The 17,098-nt window shown below is 42.5% G+C and overlaps 1 protein-coding gene across 1 annotated transcript in view; it reads right to left on the bottom strand.

Annotated features, from left to right (window-relative positions):
- Adcy9 (adenylate cyclase 9) overlaps positions 1-17,098 on the bottom strand; it is a 108,836-nt gene that overhangs the window by 91,468 nt on the left and 270 nt on the right. Inside the window, exon 2 of the mRNA XM_015490800.2 lies at positions 15,158-16,892. Coding sequence (XP_015346286.1) covers positions 15,158-16,850 — 1,693 coding nt within the window. The 5' untranslated portion in view covers positions 16,851-16,892. The remainder of the gene's footprint in view (positions 1-15,157; positions 16,893-17,098) is intronic.

Genomic DNA, 17,098 nt, shown 5'->3' with positions numbered 1-17,098 from the left:
ACAAAGGATTATTACTCAGCAATAAAAGAGAATAAAATGGGCTGGGGTTGTGGCTCAGCGGTAGAGTGCTTGCCTAGCATGTGTGAGGCCTTGGGTTCGATCCTTAACACCACATAAAAATAAATAAACAAAATAAAGGTATTGTATACAACTAAAAAATAAATATTTTTTTAAAAAGAGAATAAAATCATAGTTTTGCAGGTAAGTAGATGGAGTTGGAGAATATAATGCTAAGTGAAGTTAGCCAATCCCAAAAAAAACAAATGCTGAATGTTTTCTCTTAGTGGGGTTGGAAGGGGGAGCATGGGAAGATTAGACAAACTCTAGATAGGGCAAAGAAGAGGGAGTGGGAGGGAGGGGGCAAGGGGGTAAAAAAAAAAAAAGATGGTGGAATGAGATGGACATCACTACCCTAAGTACATGTATGAAGAAGACATGAATTGTGTGAATATATTTTGTATATAAGCAGAGATATGAAAAATTGTGCTCTATGTATGTAATATGAATTATGATGCATTCTGCTGTCATATATAACAAATTAGAATAAACATTTGAAAAAAATTTTTAAAAAAGAACTGGAAAAACAGAGCAATCAAGGTTTACTTAAAGCAAAGTAAAAAAAATCTATTTTTACAGGGATATTACTATATTAGTAAAAGCCAAATAACAGTAGTGAAAGTAACTGAGTCATCAAGAAAATTACATTTTATCTGTCGTATTTCATTTTTACGAAAGTACAAAAGTATTTCATAAATTGCAGAAATGTGAACCCAAATATGTGAAACTAGTTACGACAGGACAGCTTTAATTACTAGAGGGGACCCAGGTCTTCGAACCCTAGGCCATCCAGAAGGACTGAATTGGTGTTCATAGCTAACAGCATATTATTAAGCATAGTTTCCTATTCAATAATGTGCTTCCCCTAAAGCCCTCTAGTATGGAACTGGCTAGGAAAAGTGGAAAAATCAGGTAATTTAATATTTAATCAACCTGGAACAAGCCTAGAAAAGAGCCTAGCTCTTTAAAAAAGAAAGAAAAGAGGGGCTGGGATTATGGCTCAGCGGTAGAGCGCTCCCCTAGCATGGGTGGAAAATAAATATTTAAAAAAATCATACTTTATTTTAAAAAAAAAGAAAGAAAACTATACTGGTTTCTTGAAACATTTTACATCAAATTATAATTCAGTACTAAATCTCATTTCATTAGTTCTTTCAGGAAAACTCAAAAACACTAGGCTAAATTTTAGTTAATGTATATTATTAAATTGTTACAATATTGTACATTATTAAATAATGTACATTATTAAATAATTGGATTTTATATCATTACAACTTCTTTTCAATCTGCTTGATTCTTGGTTTCAATAAGAGAGTTCCTTTTCCATTAACCAATGAACGGATTCATAAAACGTGGTCCATCCACACAACAGATGGCCACAGAGAGGAATGAAGCGCTATCGCACGCTACAACACGGAGGAACCACAGCAACACAGTGCAAGTGAAAGAAGCCAGGCCTAGTGCACAGGTCCACAGTGTGGATTATCCAGAACAGGCAACCACAGAAACAGGGCCGTCAGTGGCTGCCAGGAGCTAGATGTTTTGGAGGAAATGGAGACTGCTGATGGGTACAGGGTCTCTTCAAGGGCGATTAAAATGCTCTAAACGGACCTCAGGATGCTTACACAGGTCTATCATTCTATTTCAAGCCACTGAACTGTATACCTTAAGTGAGTGCATTGCTCTAGAAATAAAATAAACCAAAAAATAGCTTAAAATTATCACCTAGGCTAAGAACCTTGCTGATATTTATTTCTTGCTCAAGAAAGCGCTGCACACCACAGACAGAGCTGTTGGAAGAAACAGAAACCCCAGTGCAAGCTGGAGCACCTCCAAGGGGGGTATACAAACTGGAAATTTAATAGCTACTAAATAAAGTAGCAGCATGACCAGAGCTGGGAAAGCCAACATTTCCACTTGAAGTTCCAGTGGCAGAGGGACAAAATTGACATCCTAGAACCATCAGCTCTCTGAGTGCTCATGATCAGTTTTCTTTCAGGAACCAGAGAGAACACCATGTTAAGTTATTCAGGCTAAGAAATTCCCTGTGGTATGTGTAGGAGAGACAAGGAAAGTCTTGAAATTTTAAAAAATATACTTTTAAATGTTGATGGACCTCAATTTTATTCATTTATTTATATGCAGTGCTGAGAATGGAACCCAGTGCCTCACACATGCTAGGCGAGCACTCTACCACTTAGCCACAACCCCAGCCCCTTGAAATGTTTTCTATTGTTGTTGCTGTTTGCATGGTCATCCTAAAAGCTTTTAACCTTCCACAATTAAGTGTGCCCCAAGTCAGTCACTTTAGTCTTGGAAAACATGGCTCAGGCAAGCAGACTCTGGGTAACAGATTCTCTCCAGGGAGCTACCATTTCGTGATCTAGGCCTTTGTGGAGGTGAAAGTTACACAGGTCAGTTGACACAGATACCCAATGACAACACCATCTTTCAGGACCAAGTAGAGCTTCTCCCCTTTCTATTTCATTTTGCCAGCCCTGCAGACCACAGCAAATGTTCCATCACTTGCCATGAGCCTCTTTATTGTTCCTTTAGAAAAAGATAAGGAATCCACTGAGGAAAAAAGATCATGCTCAAATTATCATAAAGAGGAAAATTCAGCTCAGGGATATATGTCTGTGATCCCAGCTGCTTGGGAGGCTCACAAAGAAGAATTATATGAGTTTGAGGCCAGCCTACCATTGAGCAAGACTCCATATTTAAAAAAAAAAAAAGAAGAAGAAGAAGAAGAAGGAGGAGGAGGAGGAGGAGGAAGAAGAAGAAGGAGGAGAAGGAAGAAGGAATATGTACCCAAGCCAGAAAATAAAATGGGGAGACAGATATCTAATCCAATAGCCAGATAATACCCAGATACCTTCTCGCCCAGGCCACAAACGGCTCAAGGAAGAAACACTTTTGTGTGTTCATCATTTGAGCAGAATGGACAGAACTCACAGAGAAACTCAAAGGAAATGGAAATGAGGGCAGCATGCAGGCCTTGGAGTCTGTCCCCAGTGCTACTAAAAAAAAAAAAAAAAAAAGCTACCTGGGCATGGTGGCACATGCTTGTAATCCTAGCAAACTTGGCAAGCTGAGGCAGGAGGATCCCAAGTTCAAGGCCAGCCTGCGCAACTTAGTGAGACACTGACTCAAAATGAAAAACAAAAACGGGCAGGGGCATAGCCATTGCACTCCTAGGTGCAATCTAGTACCAAAAAAAAAAAAAAAAAAAAGACGACGACGACGACAATGAAGAAGAAAATGACAGGGAATCAAATGTTCTGCATCAGAGATCTTAATAAAGAAAAACAAAGAAAGCCATACCAAGCCTTTATGACACCAGAGGGCACTGAGTTCCCTCTCCCAGCTCTACAGACAGTGAGCAGACCCCAAAGCTCCCCAGCCACCAGAGCGAGTAGGTCCTCCATTGATAGAGTAATTGGGAAGAATGTCAGTAGTCCAGTACCTGTTCAGGCCCACTAGTAAAACCCACCGTATTGAAAACTAACCTTATCTGCTCTCTGCAATGTAATGTTCAGGTAGGAACTGAAGTACACTTGTTAAACAAATTAACTTGCTTCACATTTTCTCCATTACAATAGTGTTTCTCAAACTTTCAAAACCAAGTGGGGTTCCTCTAGCAATACCATACTTTGTACAACACAGTGATCCTGAAAAACCACACTTCTAGAATTATACTTCTAGAATTCAATCTTATTTATATTCAAAGGAAGTAAAGAACCCTTTATAAAGAATCTCACACATACCCTGCAATTTAGTGGTTCTGTAAATCCAAGTTTCTCTATGCTAAATTTGTCTAAATGAGGGTTTGTAGTTTAAACAAATGGACACAGGAGAAACCACTTCTTCATCTTAAGGAAAGTACTACTTCTCAGTAATGAGAGAATCTCAGCTCTTCTTAGAGAATGGTAGGGTCTTAAGGCACATTCAGTTCAAAGTTCACATTCTACAAATATGAGGAAACTGGGAACCAGCAAGATCTAGCAGAACCAGAGAGATTTTTGCCCAAGTGTGCTAAACTTGTCAGTGAAGAAAACATCTTAGGAGAGAATGCTAGTCTATGAGAACAACAGAAATTTTAGAAACCTCCCCTCCCCTCAATTTTTAGACAGCTCATTTACAAGACAAAAATTAACATTAATGGCCATAAGCAGCAGCAGCATTTTCTCATGGGGAAAAGAATTCAGTTTGGAAGTTACAAAACAAAGGCGATCCACACTTTAAATAGCAACACTTACTGGGGCAAAACTAACTGAATCAATATGCAAAAGCCCCTTTTATTTAAAACTGCAGAGTGGAATGCTGTATTTTAACATCCACACACAAGAAAATGAATCACAGGCCTGTAGATTTTCTTCCTCTCTCCACACCATATTGTTAAAAAATGAAATTAAAATTTTCCAAACAATTCAAACACAAAAATAAATGATTCAAAAGGTGCTTTCTGTACTACATTTTTCTCTGGAAGGGAAAAAAACTGAACAGGATTTAATGGCATTACATAAAAATCCTGGAAATTATGCATAAAGACCATCCTGGAGCTTTGCCCATAAAGGGTATGCTGGTTTTTAATGTGCATAAATGATAATCAAATAAGAATTACCAGGAGCTACAGTATTATTAAAGATAAATACACTTCTCTAAATCTCCATTTTAAAAAGCTTAAAAATAATTGCCTAAACTAAGCCATTCAACCCACACTCTCTGGGCCCTCAATGAGCTGGGGTTTTCAGCCTGCGCTTTCTTGCCCTGCAGTGCAAACTCGCTGTGCCCAGGCCCCACCTCAGGTCCCCAAATGCTCTCCTCCACAGCCTTCCCTAGCTCCTTTCAGGACCCGCAGGCTCCACTCAGTCAACCACTCAACCATTCCTGGCAAAGCTTCATCATCTTCTACCTTCAGTTTACTCTGTGCCAGTGTCTGGGGTGTGGTTTCCCATCCCAGAGTGCCCAACATGGAGTGTGAGAAGGAAGATTCACTCATTCATTCATTCCATACCAACTCCAACCTCCCTCAGTATTTAGCGGGGACTGACTTTAGGAGCCCCAATGCACACCAACATCCAGGGACACTCCAATTCCTTGTGTAAAATGCCATCATGTTTATATATGACCTGAGCATACCCTTCTGTATATCTCAAATCATCCATAGGTTACCCTGAATACTGCATACGATGAAAGTGCTATATAAATAGTTGTTCAACTATATTATTTAAGGAATAAGGATAAGACTATACAGAGACAATTTTTTTTTTTCCTGAATGTCTCCCTCTACATTTGGCTGAATTCTGCAGATGTGGAGATCACAGATGGAGGGCTAATTGTATTACTGAGCATCTACTACATGCCAGCTTATATTCCTGGCACTAGGAATACAGCCATACATAAAACATGGAAATTACTACCCAAAACACACTGCAATGGAGTGGAGAAAAAACATGAAAAAAAACCAGTCAGTCAAACACACATAGTACCTGAGGGGAGAGTGGCCAGCCCTTCCTTCCAGAAGGACCTTTCCAAAGCAAGACTACCAGAAGAGAATCCTGGAGTTGGGCCTCTGATACCTTCCACAGCTGTCCTGGAGATGGAGCTTGCTGGGCTGGGGGCACTCCTCAGTCTGCACACAGGTCGTCTATATTTTGGTTTAGGGTTTCTTTCTCTTTATTATTCTTTATCACTATTTACCTAGTCACAGGCACCTGTTATTCAACAGGATTAGTGGGAAGATACCACAGAAAAAAACACCACATTGCTCTATAATTGCAAGCTGTAAGAATGCAAAATTAAAGCCTCTAGAGAGCTTGAAGATGCACACAGCCTCGCTTCTATGTCTTATTTTTTTCACATAAACATGCATATCCTATTAATTTTCTTTTCAAAACAGGAGAGGGTAAACTTTAGCTTGGTCTCTGAATAAACATATCAGAAAAACAGAATTAATGAGATTTTAATACCTATAATTTATCTGCTCCTTAAAAATGCTACTGAGTACAAAAGCTATTGAAGACCACTGGGGTCATATGAAATGAACTCAGGGGGCAACCTGCAGGGGCCTGCAGGGGCCCAAAATAGGGCAATTTTGGTATCAAAAGTAAAATATCTGTCATGGGAGGAAAGGCACTAAAAAAGCTAAGATTCAAAGAGTCTACATTAACTGTTGAAGAAAGGCTCTGGTCAGTTTGAGGGTATTAAGAAACCAACCCAGTCTGAAAACTGATCTATAAAGCAAAGAAGCCAATGAAATATAAACCTCTGAGCACACACATGTCCCTATCCTAAGATCTCCCAATGGCGGAGATGATGATGTGTGCAGGAGTGTGCCATGTGAATTGGAAAAAGGTGTGGTTGTTTTTGGCTGCTACTGCTGCAAAGAAAATCACCCCATTTTCAATAACACTAGCTAGTAAATCTATTCTCTGTTGAGAGTTTCTATGTGCCAAGTACTTAACATGTACTTACTATTTAATCCCTACAAAAATTCCTTGAGGTGGGTACCAGTGTTTTCTAATATAGTCCTTTGGGTTTAAATACTGGTTCCACCTTTAATAGCTTTTTCTGGCTGTGAGACCATCATAAGTTACTGATTCTCTTTGTGCCTGAGTTTCCTCACCTATAAACTGGAGGTGATAAGAGTGCCTCCCTGCCAGCTGTATCCATAATACAGCAAAGTGGGTGCATATTCATTTAGACGATTGTTTGATTTTGTATTCCCAGGCAATACATTCCAAGGGGAAGGGCCATGGCTCTGTCTCTAGCACCTTGTCCAGGCCTCCCAAGTGTAGGAACTCTTTCAGTATTTAATGAATAAATAAGTGAGTATGTATTGTAATAACTCTCTAGTTCAAACCGCAGCCAATACCTCCAGGGTCACAAAGCTGGGATTTTCCCATAATCCCTCAACTATTAAAGGCCTCATCATCATAAGTACCTCAAAGCTCTGGGGACCTGAAGCAACCCAAGAACAATACTGCCTGGGCTCCCCAGGGTTTCAATAAAGAAGCTGCCAAACTCAGTAGCGAGAGTTTAACCAGGGCAACCTATCAGTGTTTCAGATTTTGGACACTTGCCCTTCTTAATTTGAGAAACTGACATAATCACAGTCCCTGGTGTGCTCTGGGTTTCACACTACATTGTACAACAGGTGCACCACACAGAGGGTAGGAGAAAAGAAGCACCCTGCAGCACAGACTGCAGCTTGCCTGGGCTGGGTCAGTTCTTACTAACTGCAGTGGCTGCAAGAGCCCTGCTTGAATCACCTCATTTGATTCTCCCCACAATCCTCTGCCAGAGGTTCTGTCACTCGTAAAACCATGGAGCCTCCACCAGGCAGCCTAAGGTCCACAGCTCAGAAACTGAAGAACTGAGATTTTAGTCCAAATGTGTCAGAAAAAAAGCCCCATGTACCTAATCACCAAGTTATACTGCCAAGGGGTGAGCCCTCCAAAAAACTTTACAAAACAAAGTTGAGGTTCAACATTTTTTATCACAAACCCTGAACACCAGCAACAAAAGTATGGCAGGCTCACAAAGGAGTTTTAGGAACCAGGTAAGAAAAAGTAAATTTTTTAACTAGAGTCACTTGTTACTTTCACAATAAATGGAAAATGCCTGTCATAACTCCCAATTTCATCTGATTCATATCCAAGGCAGCATATCTATGTGGCACATACAGTGTGTTCCATCTTCCTATCTCACAGCTTAGGGAGGCAGTTCTCAAAGGGGCATCCCTGGACCCTTAGGGGTCCCTAACACCTTTGCAGGGCATCTGTGAGGTCTAAACTATTTTCACAATAACACTAAGGCCTTATTTTCCTTTTTTCAGGGTTGACTTTCATAATGATGGTAGGAAAGCTACGTGTGTGTGTGTGTGTGTGTGTGTGTGTGTGTAAGGGGACGGGAAGAGACTGCTAATGCCTGAATGCCAGTCAAAAAAGAGGCACCAAACTGTACCAGCCCTGTGTTCTTGACCACTGTAGGCTTGCGGGAAGAAAGTATGTCCCCAGTGAAGCAGTATAAATTCATGACTATGCTATATCTCATCCTTGAGCATGTGCCTTTCTAACAGTCCATAGCACTTGTGTTGCACAGCAAAGCCTCATGGCTGTCAGGAAAACCAGCTGGGGCTACAAGCTGAACTAGCATCACTGTCATGGGACATCATCTATACTTGACCTAGGTGGTCATTCAGACTGAAGTCCTGGCAGACTGTGCCTGAGAAATGAATGAAACAAGTCTATCGCTTCAAGTAAAGTACTGACAGTATTTGTTGCTAGTGATAAAATTCAAACCGTCAATGAAAACTAGAATTTGGAAAACATACCAGCTACTTTAAAGTTGGCACCCACCCAGTATTCTAAAGCCTTTCCTGAATATCAGCACTTGGAACATCTGCATAACTCAAGAAACCAGCATTTCCAAATGACCAGTGCATAATGGTACAAAATCACACCTGGGAAGAAGAGTTGTTCAAAACTCAGCTGACCCAAAACTCATGGTCGGGTGCTCAGGTTCCAGGTTGCAGCTCATCTTTTAAGAAACTACCTCTTGTTGAGTATAGGGGCAGTATCAAAATTATATATACCCACAATTATCTAAAATGCTATGAAAATGCACCTCCACTTTCCAGCTACACACCTATATGAAGCCAGATTTTCCTCACATCCTTCAACATCCAGGTACAGACTGAATGTCAAAGCAGCTAAGAAATCCAGCTTACCCACTGAAAAATGGTTTAAATGATATTTTTGTTATGTATATTTTACATTTTTTTAAATTCAGTTTTTTATTAACCCAAACAGACATTAAACCAATATGCAAAAATATAAAGTGGTTTCCCCTTCTTGCCAATTTGTTTTTGGAAATAAGTTACTTTTTGAAATATATATTCATTTTTATCAAAATGTTATTTATATTAACATGCAATGGATATAACACACTTATTATTATTTTGAAAAGAATTAAAGAAATATTTATTTAAACTTCTCAGATTGTTTCAGTTTCTAATATAATAAATATCAAGAGAAAAGTTATACAAACAAAATCTCTTTCATGTCCCTAGTAATTTTTAGGAGTACGAAAGAGTACTGAGATCAAAAAGTTTGAGAACCACTGGCTTACAGAGAGGCTTATAAGCCTAGGACCCCGATCTTCAAATCCCTTCCCACTCTCCAGCACCCCCCCTCTAGGCCATAGCTGCTGTCATCACTACTGCTACCTGGACTGCTTCTGCCTTACTGCCAGCTCCAGGCTCAGGGTCAGAACTGATGTTCCCACCAGTTCTAAGGGACTGAGCTCAACTGTGGAGAGGAGGCTGGAGAATGCTAGAGAAACTAAAAAAACAAAAACAAAAAACTGATCTCCAAAAGCAAGCAAGTTTTAGAAAGTATGGCTTTATTCACCAAAAAAATGACCCGCTTATGGGCTGGGGTTGTGGCTCAGCGGTAGAGTGCTTGCCTCACGTGTGCGGCCCTGGGTTCCATCCTCAGCACCACATAAAAAATAAATAAAGATACTGTGTGTTCATCTACAACTAAATAAACATTTTTTTAAAAAATGACCCGCTTAGCCATGCACTGGGTTGGCATGGCTAGCACATGGCTCAGTTCTTTAGATTCATCAGCAAACTGGCTGTAATGTCATTGACTTCACCCGTCTTCCTAAAGCCTGTCTCCCTATCTGTGTAGGCCTGACCACTGCTGAAGTGAATGCTCCCTCTGATGCCACTCAGTTCCTTCCCTCCATTCTGAGCAACACCTGAGTCTAGAAGTCACATGTCAGATCCCTTCCTGTTCAAAAAATGTACATCCCCTTATAAAGTTCCCTCCATGATGCTAGAGCCTGTTGGAATGGGTCTTTAGGAGTCTCATGTACCAAGCACAAATAGCAGCCAGAGCCACATGAGTGAAATGTCACTTAGTCCAGGTCTTCCAGTGGTCAGCAGATTCCTACCACCACCAAGAGAGAGGATCTGCAGAATTTTAATCATATTACTACATCAAATCCCAAAGAAACATCAGTACTGAGACCATTAACTCACAGAAAGAGAATTCAGGTACAGCTTAATCACACTCATACAGGGAAAATTCAATATGATGGGATTTTTTCCCAAGATTATTATTCTCCTCAACGAAGTAGAGAGGTGACACTGTCCAGTATGTAGAAACAATTACTATTTGAAACAGGCTAACTAGTAGATGAGAACCCTGAAACTTCTTTACTTACTCTATTTTCTCCTTTTACACTTTTCCCTTTCTTAATAACTCTACTTGAAAAAATGACCTTCCTTCCTTTTGCATTACACCAGCGGTTTGGCAAATCTTATCCTTAACTTTGTCAAACGTTGAGTCTATTTAAAATCTTGCCTTCAGAATCAAAAGCTGTGTGCAACTTACTGGAAGCCATATAACTTGGTCCCAAAGACCCGGAAAAAGCTGTCATGGGTACTGCTTGAGCATAGACTCTACAGGTGGTTGTCATCTCCCCCTCCCCAGTCACTGAGTTACATTTTCTGCTTCATCTTATCTCTGCCACTTGCTGCCTAAGAGACTGTGTTTCAACATGCACAGGAGACCCAGATCAAGAATGTGGGTAAGCACAGAATTTCCAAGAGGGGAGGTGGAGCCATCAGCTAAGGAGCCCGCACCACAGCTACAAGGCTTATATGCTTAGGAGGAGACAAGACACCCACATCGGAGGGAGGAAGGAAAGCCCTGCGCATGCAAGGGCACCCAAAACTGGGACCTTGGTAGGGCTCTTAGCTGTCAGAAACAAGGATGGGCTGGGGTTGTAGCTCAGTGGTAGAGCGCTTGCCTCTCATGTGAGAGGCACTGGGTTCAATTCTCAGCACCACATATAAATAAGTAAATTAAATAAAGGTCCACCAACAACTAAAAAAGAAAAAGAAAAAGAAACAACAAGGAGCCCAGACTCCTAGTATGGGACAGGTACCAGCAAAGATGAAGCAGAGTGCTTCAATCCACCCAGGCAGCAACTAAGCAGGAAGTCTTCTAAGTACCCCCTTCAGAAAAGGCGAAGGCCTTAGTCACTGAGGTGGCAAAAGGTGACGATACGTACAAATCTCTCCCCTAAGGGATCCAATAGCCCAGAATTTGGCCTGGGTAGTCTTGTCTTTTCTAATCTCTACATCTAACAATGCAATTTGCCAGACACTCCTTTCTACAAGGATGTAATCAGTGGTGTGGACTCGGAGGAACTGATCAACCTGGCTCCAGCTCCCTCATATCCATGCAGGGAGAAGAAGGCTAGAGAAGCTTCCTAAGTTTCACTTTCTGTCCCTGTGACTCTACATCAACAGGAAAAGCCAACAGCTCTGGATAAATACTACTCATCTTTCTTGTCTCTGCCCACAGCAGAAAAGAATGGCCAGGTCCCCCACAGGCCTCAGGGTTCATCCCAAATGCTGCAAAAGGGCCCTTATTCCATCACTCAGATCAGCCTGCTCCTCCTTATCTCCTCGCTTTGTAGGTCATTTCCAAAACCCTATCTCTGTGTCAAAAAATTCCTCCAGCTTTCTCTCTCTCAGGACTGGCCTCCCTGCCTTGGATTTCACACACGCATTCCACAGCTCCCTTCCTGCTTTATGTTTTCTCCTTAGAAATGATCAAAAGACAAATGCTATATTTTTGTTATTCATTGTTGAACTCCCCTAACAACTCCACTATTAGAAATTCTCTATAGAAGACCAATTAATTCAAAATTCCTGTTCCTTATTGCTATTGGAATTTTTATCAGTTTTGTTCACCGCTGTACCCTAGAACTTAGCACTGTACCTAGCATGGAATAATTTGTTGAATGAATAAATGAACAAGACAGAGGTTCCAAGCCTGTTTCACCTTCTGCAAATCTATCCTGCAGGCTCCATTCACACCATGGGCATGGCCAAAGGCATCTCAACCCTTCCTGACTCCAGACCACCTCCAGGTCAACTCCAGAAACTGAAAAGACTGTCTCCCATTGAGACCATCAGGCCCCTCCCCTCCTCCTGCCAGCCAGTTTAAGTCTGGCATAGAGTCCCATCCAGTTGATCTTCACATTGCTCACACCTGCCCCATCATCTCCAATGCCACCTCAGTTACCTTCATTCAGACCATCACCCCATCTGGGATTTGCTCAAACAGCTCATTAATCCTCAATCTCATACCTTTCCATGCTACAGTCCTTAGAAATGAAAGAGCAAGCTTTCTAAACCTGTTTTGTGCTTCAGTGATGACCAGTGACTTCCCTCAACTACAGAATCAAATCCAAACCCCCTCAAGCTATACACTTCTTTGTTCTGATGAATATGGACAAATGCCCTGTGCCATCAAGAAACACCACCATCCAAGCCATTGCCCGGGACTGTCCATTCCACACTTAAGGTTCTTCTTTGTCCTCCTGGAGAGCCACACCTTGATCTCAGGACACTCTCTAAAGTGTCCCTGACTCAAGGACCTAGTCTACAATAAGACTGGTAATCAGGAGCTCCCCAAGGTCAAGAGCTGTCATAGGTCCATCTCCACATCCTCAGTGCCAGGCACATATAGCAGAAGCACTGCATGGATTTTAGAGAGAGAGAGAGAGCACACAGAAGTAATGCAATAACCTTCCACACAGCCTTCTCACATCAAGGGCATGGAGCAGCTTCCCTTCATGCTGCCAGACCAATTCTAGAATCCCTGCACAGCCCACTGGTGCTCATTTCTAGAGTTCTCTACCGGGACTTTTATCAGGAAAGGGATAAGAGATAAAAAGTAACACCCAACATTACACAAAGAAACCTGCCACAAGTTCAAAGATGGAATGCTGAGAAAAATCTTACACACTAAGCTTAGCCATGTACATGAAAGGGCTTCTACAGGTTAAAGCAGATTTGTACATCGGGACAGTCATCAGGGTCAGGAAGTTGTGTAGACATATTCTATTACTGGAGGCCTGTCCACAAAGGTTTCAAAATGAGCTGAAGAACACAAAAATCACAGTCTCAAGGAAACAGTTAAAGGAGGAATACTAAATTAAAAAAATCAGTGGGTTAGCTAAGCCTTCTACGTTTTCCTACCTCCATACAGTACTAAAACTTTTCCTTTATAAATATACAATGTACACAAATTTAAAGAAAAAGCTAATTTACCCTAATTGAGATATTTTTTTTAAATCAGCAAACCCTTCCAGACTTTTTAATTTTTTTTACTTTTTGGTCAGTGTCTTTGGCCTACATATTGAAAATAAAAATTACCAATAAATTAAGAAAAGTAGATATTACCAAAGGTTTGAGGACTTGGCAATTTTCCAAGCTTGACACTTGATAATTGCACCTGTTTTTTATTTCTGAAATTCCAGAAATAGACCATACAAAGTACAACTTACAAAACCGATATTGTTGTCCTTTGGCCCAACATATCTGATTATTACCACAATGTAGTACAGTCCAGCACCCCTGTAGAATCTGTCTCATAATCCCTGACGACAGAGCCTATAACTCTCAGGTCCTATAGATGCCAAAATGTCAAGGAGGGATTACATCCACACCCAACTCCACTGACACTTTTGGGCTCAAGAGCAGATGCCACCCTCATAATCAGAAAGACACTTGTCATGGCAGAAGCATTCAAGTGAACTGAAAGTGTCATTTCTGACCTCAGCAACCCAACAATTAAAGCTCTTCAGGTCAAAGGCAATTCTCAGGTGAAAATATTTTGCTACTATACCCATAAATTCTTCAACAACAAAACAAATGCAATAAAAAAATTCAGGAGAAAGATAAAGCACCTTTCCAGATAACAAATAAATGTGGCGCTCAGATCACAAACCAGAGAAGGAAAATGCTCATCCAGCACACGGCAGTGTTGCAAGGCCCACAACCTATACAAGACCAACCCAGCCACTTCGCAGCCTCTGGTTTAAACTCTCGCTTCTCCCATGGTTGAGAAATATTCCTTCTCCTTCTGAGGATTCCCTCTCCCGGGGCTTTTAGCTGTGTAATTATGCAGCATGTGGGCACCACAAAGTACAATACAGCTTCACAGACGTAGGCTTTTAGAAATCAATGTTATTTTCTCTACATACTTGTAAAACAGAAGTTCCCTTCAATCCAGAAGACTTTTAGTAAAACATAAGAACTATTTCAAAGAGCAAGAAAGGGTGAGAAACACAGCAGATGACTTAGAATTCTTGTTTTTGGTCCCACTTATTTATATGCCACTTCCCAGACCTCAGAGAAAATTTTAAAAAATAATAAAATAAGCAGCCCAGTAAAAACAATAAGAACAGCAGTTAGGAACATAAGACCAGGGACCAGGGACAGGGGCCAGATACAAATCTGAGGGCTGAGGGAGGGGGCACTGGAGCTTCTTGTTACCTTTTTCACTTTCAAATCATCTGATGGCTGGTAAAGTTCAACAGTCTAAAATGCTGGGGTCTATGTGATAAGACAAGGACCATAATAACAAAGCATTGTTCAACAAACAAAAGTTGAAAGCTGAAAATGAAAACATGTTTTAAGAGATGCGGGCAAAAGCAGTGTGCACTGAGAGGTGTGCGATTCCACCTAATTCTTGAAGGCCCTGCAGGGCACAGCTGACTTCCCATCTCTATTTTGACAATAAGCAAAGTAAGGCCTCAAGGGGAGAGAGGTTTTAGTCTTCATAGTTTTGTCAAAAGGGATAGAGGAACGTATAGATGGACATGGGACATTAAGGTGACTAGAGATTGCAAAGGCAATCTCTAGAAGTGCTAAAAAGTTCTGACTGCTAAAGGGCTCCCAAATCCTTATATTCTTGGGACAGGCCCCTGGAATTTTAGAAATGTCAACAGCTGACTGGCAGTAAAGGCACTTTCAAGGTCCTCCCTCCTTCTAAAGGTCTCATCTAGGTCAGCACTATCTCAGTGTCCATGTCCACAGCATGACTAGGTCTGTGATATTTGACTCACTGGAGAAAAAGTCACACTGATCCTGAGATTCCCCCATGGTTGGTATCCTGAGACAGTTGAGCTGCCTCCAGACACTGATGCTGCAAAGAGATTTTTTTAAATTATTTAATACAAACAGGATGGGGAGGAAGATGACAGAGTAAAGAAATGCACATACCTTTCAACTGGTCAGCAACCACACTCTGGCCAAGGCGTTCAATAACTTTCCCATCTTCCATTTCGTACCGGTCATCTAAGTATTTTGCAGTGGCCTCAGAAATGTGAACTTTGCCAGCCACTCCCAGCTGCTCCATGAGATTGGCCAAGTTCACATCATTGGACCACACATCAAACTTGAACCTTCTCATGCCCAAGATACCACACAAGACAGTCCCTGTGTGAACCCCAACGCGCATGTTCACCATTTCCTTCTTCTCCTGGCAGAACTGCTCAATAGCTTTTATCATGCCTAGGCCCATTTCAATACAACAGTAAGCATGGTCTGCCCGAGGCTCTGGACACCCTGCCACACAATAGTAACAGTCTCCCAGAGTACTGATCTTCTCACACTTGGTCTCCTCACACAGTCGGTCAAAGCGACCAAACAGGTCATTGAGGAGCCCCACCAAGGCATGAGCAGACTTGTTGGCACTCATCTTGGTGAAGCCTACAATATCTGCAAATAAAATACTAACTTCTTCAATCTGCTGCATTTTAAAAGGGCGGAATGCTATAGGAGCTTTCTGTATGGAGAACTTTTTCTTCCTGTTCTTGGGGCTAGAGGTAGCATGCCTCTTGATGGAATTCTCACTTTCCTCATCCCCCTGTTTCATTAAGTCATCGGCTATGATTCTTGGCATTACAGAATGAATCATCCTCTCTTTGAGGGCCTTTTCTACTTCCAGATCTTTTCCGTGCATGATGGATTGTCCTACCTTGAGGAAGGTGCTCCTAGACCTCACCTGAGACATGACAAACAGGTGGATCCCAATGGCATGGATGCAGACGTGGAGCAGAGCTCGGCTCAGTAGCTCCCAGTGCAGGGCCTGGGCTGCGGGGGAGGGGAAGCAGTCTTCATCTCGGAAGTGATAGCCAAATGTCTCAAAAAGGACTGAATAGGCCACCCCCAAAAACAAGCTCAAGTACAAAGGTAAGTGCATGACGGTGTAGAGTAAAAGGAGCACTTCCACGCACATTGAAAAGCTCCCCACTTGGGATAGGCAGGTGTCTGTGGGCTTGGTTGCAGGAGTATGATTGTAGCTGTCTACGCGTCCTGAGAGGGGTGTCAAAACCTGAAACTGGGCAGCCAGGGTCAGGGCAAATACCAGCAGGGTGAGAGCCAGCGAGGTCCACGCGTAATGTTGGGTGTACAGTTTGGTGAAGGTAAACAGAAAAAAGCCCACGCACACCACCAAGAAGCACAGAGTGGGGGCCACCATGACGAACAGTTTGGATCTCATGTGGACAGCGAAATAGATGCTCCAGAGAAGGCAGGCGAAGCCAACATAGAAGAGCGCGTACCGGAAGCGGCGCTGGGTCTGTGGGAAGCAGCGCTCCAGGCAGGCCTCCTCCAGGTTCACCGAGTCGAACTTGGGGTTCCACCACCGGCTGGAGGCCCTCTCGAACAGCTGGGGCAGCTTCTTCTGCCTGCGCAGGCGGCCCCCGCCACCCACTCGCCGGGGAAGGCCCCCGGAGTCCCCGGAGCTGCTGCAACTGGATGAAATGCTGTACTTGCAGTGCTTGGGGTGGCTGTTGGAGGACAGCTGCTTGGGATTGATCTTGACCCTCACGCTATTGCTGTCTCCGCTCGAGTCGCAGCTCACCTCGGTGCTGTGGTGATGCAGCAGCTGCTGGTGGGGCGGGGAAGCCATGTTGCCGAGCTCTCAGAACCTCCCCGGCCGGGTCAGGGGTACCTGCGGGCAAAACGACGAGAGTTAGAGTGACCCTACTACACAAACGTCCGGAGGGCCACGCGACCTGTGCGTATCCTGGGTGCGGCCTCCAACAAGCGACTCGGGGAAGCCACCATATGCTCACAAAAAACTGCCGATTTATCGGACAGTCAATGCCCCCCGCCCCACCTTCGGGAAGCAAGAACCGCCCGGGACGGACCCTGTCT

The sequence above is a fragment of the Marmota marmota genome, unplaced genomic scaffold, assembly GCF_001458135.2.
Source record: "Marmota marmota marmota unplaced genomic scaffold, marMar, whole genome shotgun sequence".
Taxonomy (NCBI): Eukaryota; Metazoa; Chordata; class Mammalia; order Rodentia; family Sciuridae; genus Marmota; species Marmota marmota.
The sequence above is the reverse complement of the archived record's forward strand: the minus strand, read 5'-3'. Positions and strand labels throughout refer to the sequence as shown.